The sequence below is a fragment of the Phytophthora infestans genome, genomic scaffold (genome assembly GCF_000142945.1).
Source record: "Phytophthora infestans T30-4 supercont1.13 genomic scaffold, whole genome shotgun sequence".
NCBI classification, from domain to species: Eukaryota; Oomycota; class Peronosporomycetes; order Peronosporales; family Peronosporaceae; genus Phytophthora; species Phytophthora infestans.
This window is the reverse complement of record NW_003303746.1, coordinates 707,647-721,221: the sequence shown is the minus strand read 5'-3', so window position 1 is coordinate 721,221 and position 13,575 is coordinate 707,647. Positions and strand designations below refer to the sequence as shown.

The window sequence follows — 13,575 nt, the reverse complement described above, 5'->3', positions numbered from 1 at the left end:
CGTACAAGGCGTACGCACGCACACGCGCTGATCCGTCCAAGAACTCGATTCGTCGCGGCAAGGAGCTGGCAGTGAAGAAGGTGCATCCTTTGTTCCAACAGGAGTATGTGCTGGACGAGAGTAAAGCGGACAAGGCAGCGTACATCGACTCGCTTCAGACGTTCCGTCCGCCTCAGACGATCTTTGAGATCGCAGCGGGTGCTCACTCCTCAGCTAAACGCTCGTCTCCGGGTGTTCTGATGATGGTCAAGAAGAGGAAACTGCATGGCAAGATCATCGCTACGGAGACGACGAAAGCGGCGGACAAGGTGAAGGCCAAGGAAGAGGCGACGGCACTTAACGCTGCGGCTGAAAAGGAGGAAGTTGCTGGCGCTACGGACGATAAACTGACGGGTACGAAGACGGATAGTGAAGATAACACCGAGGAGGCGGCGGAGGAAGCTGTTGCGCCGAAGAAGAAGGCGTTCTTCTTGTCCAAACACGAGCGTACGCGGCTTAAGAAACGCGTGGCAGCTGGAGAGAAGGAGGAGGACGTCATGAAGCAGCTCGCGGCAGCTAAAGGAGCAGGGAGCGACCAATAATGAGACCCAGGATGAGGGCGATGCGTCGTTCAAGGACGACGAAAACTACATCGGCTACATGATGAAGTACATCACAAGCCTGGGGTGTATTCCTGGGACACACAGTAAATCCTACCGGATACCACTTAATCCAGAGAAGGTCAAGGCCGTGATGAACGTGAGGCGCCCGCAAGACCTACCTGCAATCCGATTCTTTTCTGGGGGAATGATGAAATTTTTTTTTCTTTCATTATATTTTCGAGGTTTACCCCCTAGAATTGTGGGGCCCCCCCTGGAAAGCGTTTGAAGGTGGCAAGATGCGCTATTTGCGTTGAATGATGACTGTGAGGCGGCCTTCCCCCAGCTCAAGCGAGCGTTGATGAAGCCTTCGATTCTAGCCTACTCGGATGTCAAGAGACGTTTCGAAACGTTACGTGGATTCGTACCGATACGCTGTCGGAGCCTGTCGGATGCAGGAAGTAGACGGTCGAGACCGTGTAGTGGCGTGCGCTAGTAATTTGTAGACAGGGTCCCGGAAAAACTGGAACAACAAGCAAGATGGGATCTTGGAGATCGAGTGTAGGGGGGGGGTATGTTCGACAAGCAATTTTCGCTGTTACTTGGACAAGCGAGATCTCGACTTGTACACGGATCATTTGGCACTCACCTGGAACTTCCGTCCTGGAAACCATACTACGAACGCGAAGTTGGCACGATGGGCCATGGCGTTGTCCAATCTGCTGTTAAGTACATCACAAGCCTGGGGTGTATTCCTGGGACACACAGTAACTCCTACCGGGATACCACTTAATCCAGAGATAGTCAAGGCCGTGATGAACGTGAGGCGCCCGCAAGACCTACCTGCGATCCGATCGTTCTTGGGACGGATGAACAATTTCCGTCGTTATATTCCGGGATACGCCTCGATTTCGGCGCCCCTGGTACGGTTGAAGGTGAAAGATGCGCTATTTGCGTGGAATAATGACTGTGAGGCGGCCTTCCACCAGCTCAAGCGAGCGTTGATGAAGCCTCCGATTCTAGTCTACTCGGATGTCAAGAGACGTTTCAAACTTTACGTGGACTCGTACCGATACGCTGTCGGAGCCTGTCTGATGCAGGAAGTAGACGGTCGAGACCGTGTAGTGGCGTACGCTAGTAAATTGTTGACAGGGTCCCGGAAAAACTGGATCAACAAGCAAGATGGGATCTTGGAGATCGAGTGCAGGGGGGGGGGGGGTATGTTCGACGGAAATTTTCGCTGCTACTTGGACAAGCGAGATCTCGGCTTGTACACGGATCATTTGGCACTCACCTGGAACTTCGGCACTCACCTCGAACTTCAGTCCTGGAAACCATACTACAAACGCGAAGTTGGCACGATGGGCCATGGCGTTGTCCAATCTGCTGTTAAGTACGTCACAAGCCTGGGGTGTATTCCTGGGACACACAGTAAATCCTACCGGGATACCACTTAATCCAGAGAAGGTGAAGGCCGTGATGAACGTGAGGCGCCCGCAAGACCTACCTGCGATCCGATCGTTCTTGGGACTGATGAGCTATTTCCTTCGTTATATTCCGGGATACGCCTCGATTTGGGCGCCCCTGGAACGGTTGAAGGTGAAAGATGCGCTATTTGCGTGGAATGATGACTGTGAGGCGGCCTTCCACCAGCTCAAGCGAGAGTTGATAAAGCCTCCGATTCTAGTCGACTCGGATGTCAAGAGACGTTTCAAACTTTACGTGGACTCGTACCGATACGCTGTCGGAGCCTGTCTGATGCAGGAAGTAGACGGCCGAGACCGTGTAGTGGCGTACGCTAGTAAATTGTTGACAGGGTTCCCTGAAAAACTGGAACAACAAGCAAGATGGGATCTTGGAGATCGAGTGTTGGGGGGGGGTATGTTCGACAAGAAATTTTCGCTGCTACTTGGACAAGCGAAAGCTCGACTTGTACACGGATCATTTGGCACTCACCTCGAACTTCAGTCCTGGAAACCATACTACAAACGCGAAGTTGGCACGATGGGCCATGGCGTTGTCCAATCTGCTGTTAAGTACGTCACAAGCCTGGGGTGTATTCCTGGGACACACAGTAACACCTACCGGGATACCACTTAATCCAGAGAAGGCCAAGGCCGTGATGAACGTGAGGCGCCCGCAAGACCTACCTGCGATCCGATCGTTCTTGGGACTGATGAGCTATTTCCTTCGTTATATTCCGGGATACGCCTCGATTTGGGCGCCCCTGGAACGGTTGAAGGTGAAAGATGCGCTATTTGCGTGGAATGATGACTGTGAGGCGGCCTTCCACCAGCTCAAGCGAGCGTTGATGAAGCCTCCGATTCTAGTCGACTCGGATGTCAAGAGACGTTTCAAACTTTACGTGGACTCGTACCGATACGCTGTCGGAGCCTGTCTGATGCAGGAAGTAGACGGTCGAGACCGTGTAGTGGCGTACGCTAGTAATTGTTGACAGGGTCCCTGAAAAACTGGACCAACAAGCAAGATGGGATCGTGGAAATCGCGTGTAGGGGGGGGGGGTATGTTCGACGGAAATTTTCGCTGTTACTTGGACAAGCGAGAGCTCGGCTTGCACACGGAACGTTTGGCACTCACCTGTAACTTCAGTCCTGGAAACCATACTACGAACGCGAAGTTGGCACGATGGGCCATGGCGTTGTCCAATCTGCTGTTAAGTACATCACAAGCCCGGGGTATTCCTGGGACACACAGTAACTCCTACCGGGATACCACTTAATCCAGAGAAGGTCAAGGCCGTGATGAACGTGAGGCGCTCGCAAGACCTACCTGCGATCCGATCGTTCTTGGGACTGATGAGCTATTTCCTTCGTTATATTCCGGGATACGCCTCGATTTGGGCGCATGGAACGGTGGAAGGTGAAAGATGCGCTATTGCCGTGGCATGATGACTGTGAGGCGGCCTTCCACCAGCTCAAACGAGCGTTGATGAAGCCTCCGATTCTAGTCTACTCGGATGTCAGGAGACGTTTCAAACTTTACGTGGACTCGTACCGATACACTGTCGGAGCCTGTCTGATGCAGGAAGTAGACGGTCGAGACCGTGTAGTGGCGTACGCTAGTAAATTGTTGACAGGGTCCCTAAAAACTGGATCAAGCAAGATGGGATCTTGGAGATCGAGTGTAGGGGGGGGTATGTTCGACAAGCAATTTTCGCTGTTACTTGGACAAGCGAGAGCTCGACTTGTACACGGATCATTTGGCACTCGCCTGGAACTTCAGTCCTGGAAACCATACTACGAACGCAAAGTTGGCACGATGGGTCAAGGTTTCAGGATTTCCTTAAGATGCCCCCACGATGCCTCCAAGCTATCGCATAACACACAAACGTTAGCGTCAAATTAAATGCAGAAGCCTTAACTCCATAAATTCTTACCGGTTATTTGTGTGATTTCCAAGATGCGGTACGTGTGAACGGGCGTAGAGAGCCCAACGCTCCTTCTGTTGGTCCCAATTCTTCATAAAATAACGGAGAAATGGGTGCTTTGGGTCTGGGATCGCGTCCGTAGAGCGTAACTGAACGTTATCCAAGAGAAAATACAGGTACTTGAGATACCTTGTGTAATCTTCACTTGTGGTTGCTGTTCTCATCATATCCACTGCGTCTTCTACTTGATCCATGTCGAAGCTGCTTGGCCCTCCGTACTCACTCTTTGACATCTCCGACCGGATGTATTTCTTGAGATGGAAGTGACAGAGAATCACTTTAACGTTTGGAAAGTGCGCCTCCAAAAGGCTCAGCTCACCCATATCTTTGTCGATCACGATGACACGAATCTCAAAAATTGAAAGATTCGATCGCATCGGTAAGACACTCCGCACTCTCATTTTCCATTAGGCTGTGCTGCACATACTGACCCTAGGCACGCAAACTCTAACATTAGTACCTTTCGGTACCTACAGGTACATCTGAGGGTAACTCTTGTACATTACGTGTCTATAGTCACCATCAGGTACCTCTAGACACGTAGACTTACATGGCCGTACACATCATGTATCATGAACGAGAATAGCTTGTACCTCGAGTCGTTCGTGTTGTGCGTCGCGTCGATCAACAGCACCTCCGGAAAAGCCTTGAACCAGCGACGCATCTGGCGCGTCTGCAGCGTGATTGTCTGCGCCAAAGATTCGTCATCAACAAACACAGAAGCTCGGTTACCGCGCCGTCCACAAAATTCCCGCATTAGAGATTCAAGTCGCTGCTCTACGGTTCTGGAACCGCGCCGCTTCTCTCTCATTCTGGCAACCATGTTGTGGACGTCACGGAGCGTCACGATCTGACCTATAAACGGATTCATCAGAAATAGAAGCTAAAGCAAGACGAAAGTCATGTATACGTACCCGTCATCTCGCGCAGAAACTACATGATCCGCTTGGGTTTCGAACCCGACGCTTGCAACACGTCCACGAACGCAAGTAGCATTGGATCGTCGACACGCCCCACCGACGAATGGTTCTCGTACACAGCTCGGTCGACGCGATGATTATGGCTGATGCTGTAGCCAGTAACGCGCACCATGAATTTCTGCTTATCTCTGTTCCACGTCACAGCAGCCTTGATATCCGCCTTGCACTCAGTCGATTTGCCGAAGTAGCTCTTTCGTTGACCAGTACTGCGGCTTTTTCGACGCCATCCGTGCGTGCAGATAAGTTTCATCCAATAGGTTTTGAATTCATCTGGGATAAGCGAGGGCGGTGAATCGGACGTCTCTCCCGATGTGTTGTCAGCAATAGCTCTGATCTCCGTGTTACGACGGGCCACCGACGTCGAACTACGGAGTCGAAAGAGCTGGTGTGTCCTCTCCTGATACTCGCCCATGTAGCTGTTGAATGCGTCCCAGTTTTCAAGCCATTCCTGGTCGATTGGTGAGGCCTCCCACACGCTGGCGGATGGCACGTGCGCCTCTGGTTCGCTTTCACTCATAGACCGTCTCCTGTGCGGTTACAATATCTCTTAGCAACAATAACAACCAACACAAGCGCAATAATTTAACGTACACAAATAGCGACCCAAGGTCGACTTGAGGCCTAGACGCGCGAAAATCCAAATGAGCGGCTCCAAATGAGCGGCTCTGAACGTTTTGCGGAGGGACCTAAAGGGGGGGGTGTCTGATTTCAGATTTTCGAAATTTTGAAATATCTGGTAATATATCAAGGTAATTTACCGATTGGGTACCGTAAAAGTCCTTTTAGGTGCGATCTCACTCAGTGCCTCTATTCACTCTCTTTACTAATAACGATGCTGAAAACGACTACATGTACAGTACGAAGGAGCACCGCGCACAGGCACAGCCCCATTCAAAATGGGCCATTGGGATTGTGTGCAAAAGGAGGATTGTCGTTCTACGTGGCCACTCACGATTGGTTGGAGGTCTATGCGACAGCCCTTCTATCCGCTTAAATACGAATGGAAATTCTCTCTCCAGAATTCGCTGGCTCGAGGAAAGATGGTGAAAATCTCACTGTGTTGCGCAATTGTCGGGAAGGAAGGACGCGCATTCCCTGTGGACATCGACGCGGGTCAATTGGTGGGACACCTGAAGGATGCGATCAAGGCGAAGAACCCGAACGACTTCAAAGATGTCGATGCATACAAGCTGCAGCTCTTCCTGGCGAAGAAGGGCGACGCGTGGCTGCCATACGACGACCCTGCTGCACAAGATCTGGACAAAGGGATGATCCATCAGGATGTACAAGCCTTTATTGATGGAGAGAAAATGGTGGCGACGTGGACGGTCGAAGATGTTTTGATAGCCAACAAGATGACAGGACAGCAGTACGCCCCGAAGTCGAGACAAATTCACGTGCTGGTGGTGGTGCCAGAGGGGGCTGGCGGCGATCTGGAACTCGCAAGTCTTCTCTCAACGACTATCCAAGAAGAGAATACTCGAATGTTCCATAAATTAACGGAAGAAAATCGCGAACGAGATCGTAAGCAAGCGAACGAAATTCGCAAGCTAGCGGGAGAAACTCGCAAGCTAGCGGAAGAAAGTCGCGAACGAGATCGTAAGCGAGCGGAAGAAGTTCGCAAGCTAGCGGAAGAAAATCGCGAACAAAATCGTAAGCAAGCGGAAGAAATTCGTCAACATTTCGAGAAATTTGGCAACCCCGCGACGCCGACTAAAACGGATGCACAATTGGGCTACGAGCATTTGGAATTATTGCAGCTGAAAGGATTCGTCTCGAGTGCTAAAGAAACAGTCGGAGCAGATGCGTTTTGGTCGGTGAAAGTTCAAGCCCGAGTCAACAGCATTTCGAGGGAGAATGATTTTGATGCTTTCATTACACGACCTTGTATTCGTCAACAGCGAGGTTTATAAATGGTTGCCGCAGTCTGCGTTTGTTGGCAACAGCAATACAGACCTCAAACCAGATGAGTTTGTCACTCATCGTGGGATGTATCAGAAAATGCCCGTACCAAATGATGATGTCAGTCGAGTGGGTACCTCATTTCGTTTTGGGACAGCAATTAAGGCACTGTTTGATTGTCTCGTTCTCTTCGAGAGCAAGATCACAAAAGATTTGGAAGGGGCTCCATTTGGCCAAGTCGTGCGATACACGCAACACCTTTTCCCGAAGGGACCAGGAAGTGCTGTTCTCTTCAACCGCAAATTGTTTTGGCTGATCGAAAGCATCAATGGTGCTGTAGTTCGTGTTACAGAGGCGGCGTGGGTCATGGAGGGCTCGAAAGCGTTGTTTCGTGACTTTATTACCAAGAACTTATCACCGTGGGTGACGCGTTTGACTGCTGCCTGCTCTACGTTAAACGTTGAGGTGGTGGAGGGTGATGCATTTCTCAGGCATGGTGCATTCGGACGCGTTTTCAAGGTTAAACGAGTAGGTCAAGATGGGGATGTGCTGGCCTTGAAGATCGTGGAGAAGTTCTCGATTAGACGTCTTCTATAGAATACGAAGCGTTAGTTCATGCCCAGGACACAGATCTGGTGATTCGACCCGTGGGGGAGGCTACAGAGATTTCTGATGGCGCGGCGATGTTGCTGTCTCCTGTTGGGAAGCCTATATCGTATCCTACCACAAGTCAGGAGGCGCGAGTCCTTTTTGACATGCTATGGCAGCTCCACTCTGCTGGCATGGCCCACGGAGATCCTCGCGTGCCGAATATGATTGTCATGGATGAACAGCGTTTGTGGATTGATCTTTATGAATTGTGGGACGCGTCCCCCACACTCATGCAAAATGACGCGAAGATCCTCACAAAGTCCATTCTTCACGTTTCCTCGAAGGATTTGCTGGACTCGGAGCTGGAGTCGCTTATCAACAATTACGGTACAATTCCTCCTATACAAGCAAATCTCAATCTTCTGGCCGACAAAGTCGGTGAAAAGCTGGAGGAGGTTCCAAGATTGGATAGCTAAATTTGCAAGTGTTGCGGGGGAACCTTGGATGATGCTAGGCGAGAGAGGCAGACACTTAACTCTTTCAGTGCCACAAATATACAACTAGCCGAGCGCCGCCGCTACGCGGCGGTAATTTAAGCTTACCAGTAGTTCTACAGCGGGGGTAGGAAGTCAGGACACCCCTAGCGATTTTATGCATTATTGAAGCTCCTGAATTCATTTCTTCTCCGTTTAAGGTGAAACTTGGACAGCTTAATAGGTAGAAAATGATAGCACTATCCTCCTGGTAAGCGTTGGACAGGCTCTTGGAATTCTTGGGACGCTCATTCAGGTTAGATGCTGCCCAGAAATTGAAGACACCCCCCAAACGCTTTTACTAAAACCAAGACATCTTTTGCGGTTTGCAGGTCATCCGACCGTCAAATGTAAAGTAAATCAATTTGATGCTCCTGCAAGGATCGAATGCTACATGACGCTGTTCCTTGCTTGATACTGTATGAGGTCACCAAAGCGCTCATCTTATTAATAACTCGTGGTGGATGCAAACATATTTGCAGGGCTCCCGATTATGGCATTGTTATTTAATGGGAACCCTCTTTAACCATAAATAATGGCATTGGGCAGCTAGTGTCATCACATACATTATGTCATGTACTGCGCACAAACAATAAATAAGAGCATAATGTAAGGCAAACCAACACCATGTTAATAATTAGCGAGTGGCCTCGTCGACAGTCTGAGCTGACCAATACTCACCATTTTCCATTTCTAATGTAATAGGTTGCAAGCTGCGGCGCTCTTGCCCGTACGTCGTCCTGGTGTCGCTAAAGAACCTCTCAACAAGATAGAAGTAGGTGGAATGGACCATAGTAGCTTAGCGAGGGGCTTTGTTCGAGTTGCTCACATTAAAAAGTGGGGACGTGAGCAAGCTGTGTCGTATAGCTGGCTTAGAGAAGTGAGAGTTTAAGTACAGTAGTGAAAATTCATGGTTGGTTGTGAGAGGTACATAATGATAAAGAGGTTTTGCTCATAAATTATGTCGGATGATTCCTTAAGCAAATAAATTATTAATAACATCCAGGTAATCGAAGAAATAAATAATTTTATGATTTCATAAGAAATAATTGAAAAGACCATGCCATAATCGGGAGCCCTGCATATTTGTGTGCACTCGTTCGTATTCGGGTACGATCCATGCTCCACTACAAACATCAAGTCAAATGATATGGATTTGACGACAGATACAATTGACACCCGATTTCTGACGAGTCGGCCTTTGTAGTAACCCTCTGTGCGCGCATGTCAATAGTTAAATAATTGCTGCAGCTATTAAGACCAGTTGTACCTCGCTAGGTGCCGTAAAAGCCGTCATATCGTGTGCTTCCGATGCTCTTCACGGCTACCTGTACAAATCCTTATTTCAGTTGAAGTAACATTCGTGCGACATCCTATATTAAAGTTTATAAACTTGGCAGAGGTCTTGCGCAGCTGGTTTATCTCTAGCTGATTGGTAAAAACAAGCTCAATGAAATGCCAATCAGATGGAATTCCTGAACAATTCCGCTGCCTCAGACGGAGAAAAATTGACTTCAGGAGCTCCAATAATGCACAAAATCGCTAGGGGTGTCCTGACCTTCTACACCCGCTGTACTTGTTTAGCCCCCGCTGCGCTTCGGCGGGAGCATTATTCTAAGACGGAGCTTATTTTAATACATTATATTCTAAATTGACTTTTTAGTTTCAATAATCTGGATATAATATATATTATCAGGCACGAAACGATTTTAAGCAGTCTCTACAAAATGCTGAAGGCCTGCCCAGCTTGTACTACTTATCCGCTTGTACTGCCTATTTGAGCTTGTAAGTAAGTAGAGATTAATGAAAATAATCAAATTGTAATATTTTTGTGCATGTAGCGTTCATTTTGTGCTGATTCAGAATTAGTAATGAAACACTCGATTCTGTGCCAGTTATGATTTAAGCAATTAAATAATGTGTCGCAAGACGCTTTGCTGTTGTTGTTGCTGACGGAAGTGTTTTTTATTTAACCCTTCTAGTCCCTCTAATAATTAATGATGATTCCAGGATGGTTAAACGTCATTTAGGCCCCTTCTTTTATTTACATTTCATTATGGGATCTACTTAACCAACTATATATCACACCTCTCGTGTTTTGTTGTTGTATTGCCGCTCCATTTAAAATCGTATCCTACGCCCCTGTCGACGATACGTCCGCCAGTTAAGTAGTATCGGATTTCGCTGTCTAAACAGCTCGTAGAAAACAATGGTTTACAGCAGTAACACATATGAGTTCATTTTGTTCAATCTAAAACTACAGTATCTATCTTTATGGATCAAGTGACAACGCTTATTAACAAAGCGTGTTCTTACGGCCAGCTTCTGTAGTACATGTACTATGATTTGGCAGTTCAGTCAGTACCTCACTCTCAGATCATTTATAAATATTTCTACAACAAAACAGTTACAATAGTCATTGTAACTTGCAAAACCTATTAAGTACATACTACTATATATTTATAGCATGTCCTTGGAAACACGCATTCCTACGTGTAGGTTAAGCACCTCGCAGCATTGGAAGCATCTTTAGGGGCTATTTCATTTGAGAATAAGTAGCTCTTTCTGTTTAGCACTCAAATATTAAAAGCAACATGTATTCATATTATTAAAACGGTAAATATTATACTTCGTAGTATTAAAACGATGCCGCCGCAAATCTCCATATGTGCTTTGTGAACCTTATAAATTTACTAATGTTAGGTACATAATTTCGTTTTAACCAATCGAAGCCGCCTTCGCTCCGCTCGGCAGCCAATGGGAAGGCTCAAAAATCTGAGGGTTTCGTGTGACGGACGGACATACACCGTTCTAGCATTGATAGTTTAGGACTAGCGCTCTGGGCGCTCGCTCCGCGGACGCTAGGGCATGGTTGGCTGGTGTAGTGTGGGCCGACCACCTCCGCTGCGCTGCGGTGGGCTTAGATTTTCTACTCAAAACAAAGCAACATATAGTACATGTATACTGTGATCTACGTATATTACGTTCCAAAACAACACTGCACACAGTATCCTTAGTGCACACATGTTATGGTAGACATGACCAGGGTTTAACGTGATCTGCAAGATGAGCACCATCTTACCCGGGAGGTTCTGTCTATAATCTCATTTGAGCGCATAGCTCCCAAAATAACTCCAATCGGAGGCGCGCGAGGTTGTAAAGCTAATATATGCTGTACGGAAGACGGGTCAGTATCAATGATGCTACGAAATAAACATAGATCGTTGAGGATTTCCAGTGTAGCTGGAGTAAATGCCCTACTCAAACACATTACCCATCTGTACGTTATCACCGTGAGGCAGCCGACACCTTATCATTGCTTGCGACGGTCTATTACAGCAAGGTTTAGTCAGCTTCACGCGCGAAGTATTTTTTACGATATGTAGTATTTGCCGATGGTCGCCACAAGCACCAATCTTATGCTTTAAAATTATTTTGCTGAGCTGTTTGTGATATTACGTAAGGGTATTTCCACTATCTTCCGCATGCATTGATCCTACTTGCATAGCTGACGCACTTACTGACTTATTTGCATAGATTCTGACTGACAGAGTGGCGTAGATCCATTCTGAGTGGCATTTACTGGTAGGGATATGTATGACGAAAATAGGAAGCCACATGGCTGTAGGCAGATTATCAGATCGTAGATATCTTAGACTTGATTCGAATCGTCGCTCATGTACATTATATGAAGTACTTTTGCTGCCTACTTATCAACTCGGCGTGCTATTTGATATGTCCGTGCATATATCGCAAGGTCGCTAATGAGTGTGTATACCACGCGCTCGTGAGAGCCAAAACCTATGTATAGGGTCGCTGCAAGGTTAGAAGCGGAGAGACTAGCGGTCTGGGCACCCGCTCCGCGGACGCTAGGGCATGGTTGGTTGGTGTAGTGTGGGCTGTCCGCCTCCACTGCGGTGCGGTGGATTAAAGAACATTTTGAAATCAAAGCTAAATATATTATATGCATTACGTGACCTACCAAGTCCGCGTTCCAAAGATCTCTCTGTACACAATATTGTTGGTGTGTACGTTCCCGTCCTCATCGATGGCCTCTGGATCCACAGCAATCTTGATCGCCTTCCTTGAAGTAACTCTCGACAAAGCCACATACAGCTGGCCATGTGCGAAGACCGGTGATTCCAAGTAGATACCCACGTGGTGGATAGATTGTCCTTGGGCCTTGTTGATAGTCATGGCAAACGCTGGAACCACGGGGAGCTGCTTACGCTTGAGTTTGAACGGGAACTCCTTGTCATCGTCCTCACTATAAAAGACGATCCGAGGAATGAACACCTTCTTACCCTTGAACGGCCCGGACATAATGCTGGCCTCGATGCTTCTCTCGCGCAGTGACACAACCCGAAGCCGCGTTCCATTGCAAAGTCCTGCGTCGCTATTCAGGTTTCTAATCATGATGATAGGTGTTCCAACCTTCAGAACAATCCTGTGCGGAGGGATACCGGAGAAGTTAAGAGAGTTCAAGAACTCCTGCTCAAACATGTTTGCATCCGCGACCCCTTCAAGGCTGTCCACCGAGAGATACTCCTTCGTTTCACCCGATAGCCGTTCCGCAACCATGTCGTTGATACGCCGAACACTTGCATTTTTGGGGGCTAGTATGGCTCGCTCAACGAAGTATTCATCGGGTAAATTCTCAGTATCAACGCCCGGGTACACCGCATCTATGAGTGCGTTGACGTTGCGGACTCGTCGGTCTTCTTCAACTTCGTTCAAGTCTCGCTCGTGCTCCTCGTCCGCCGGAGGGAGTAACCTGAAACTTGGTGGAGGCTCATATCCGCGTCTTCTTGATCAGAGGTCATTTGTTGTACCCGTCGCTCTCTAATGATACACATGTCGCGTGGGAGGCATATATCGCCATCACCGATCTCATGGTTGACTGGGTAACGGCCTTCTCCAATTTGAAGTAAAAATTCAGAGAACTCTGCTAGCTCAGCCGCACTGGCCGCGTCTGGGGCGGTGCGGACACGCATGTTCTCGGTCAGCCGCACTTGACGCAAATGCTCCCACAGGGGAGAAGACTTGAAGCAAGCTTGAATCGTCTCCGCACGCGTAGCAACCTTCAGTACAGGTAGAATCTGGCGGTGATCACCGCTGAATACCATTACCTTTCCGCCGAACGGCTCCAGCTCGTTCTTCATGATATCCCGAAGCGACCTGTCAACAGCCTCAAAGCAAGCTCGGTTCATCATCGGCGCTTCGTCCCAAATGATCAAACTCGCGCTACGAATCAATTCGGCTTTTTGGCTCTGCCATGAAAGGCTGCACGTCGACGTCTCTGTTAGTTTGAGGGGAATCCGGAACGTTGAATGCGCAATATGACCTCCAGTTAACAGAGTGGCTGCAATCCCACTCGATGCAACCGCGATGGCAACCTTACGTTGCATCCGAACGTGAGCGAGTATTTTCTCGAGTAGAAACGATTTTCCTGTTCCACCCGGACCATCCAAAAAGAAAAGCTTCTCCCCTCCAACCGGTCTGCTCACAGCAGCAATAACTTGGTCAAAAATATCCCTCTGGTT

At 48.3% G+C, this 13,575-nt stretch overlaps 1 protein-coding gene and 1 pseudogene across 1 annotated transcript; both read left to right on the top strand.

The window, feature by feature from the left end:
* Positions 1 to 239: 239 nt before the first annotated feature.
* PITG_08293 (uncharacterized protein) lies at positions 240 to 643 on the top strand (the record flags this gene model as incomplete). Its single annotated transcript, XM_002903645.1, has 2 exons — positions 240 to 506; positions 572 to 643. The coding sequence occupies 2 exons, from the start codon at positions 240 to 242 to the stop codon at positions 641 to 643; spliced, it is 339 nt and encodes a 112-aa protein (XP_002903691.1).
* A 5,403-nt stretch (positions 644 to 6,046) lies between these two features.
* Positions 6,047 to 8,447, top strand: PITG_22850 (annotated as a pseudogene; the record flags this gene model as incomplete).
* Between the last annotated feature and the right edge of the window lie 5,128 nt (positions 8,448 to 13,575).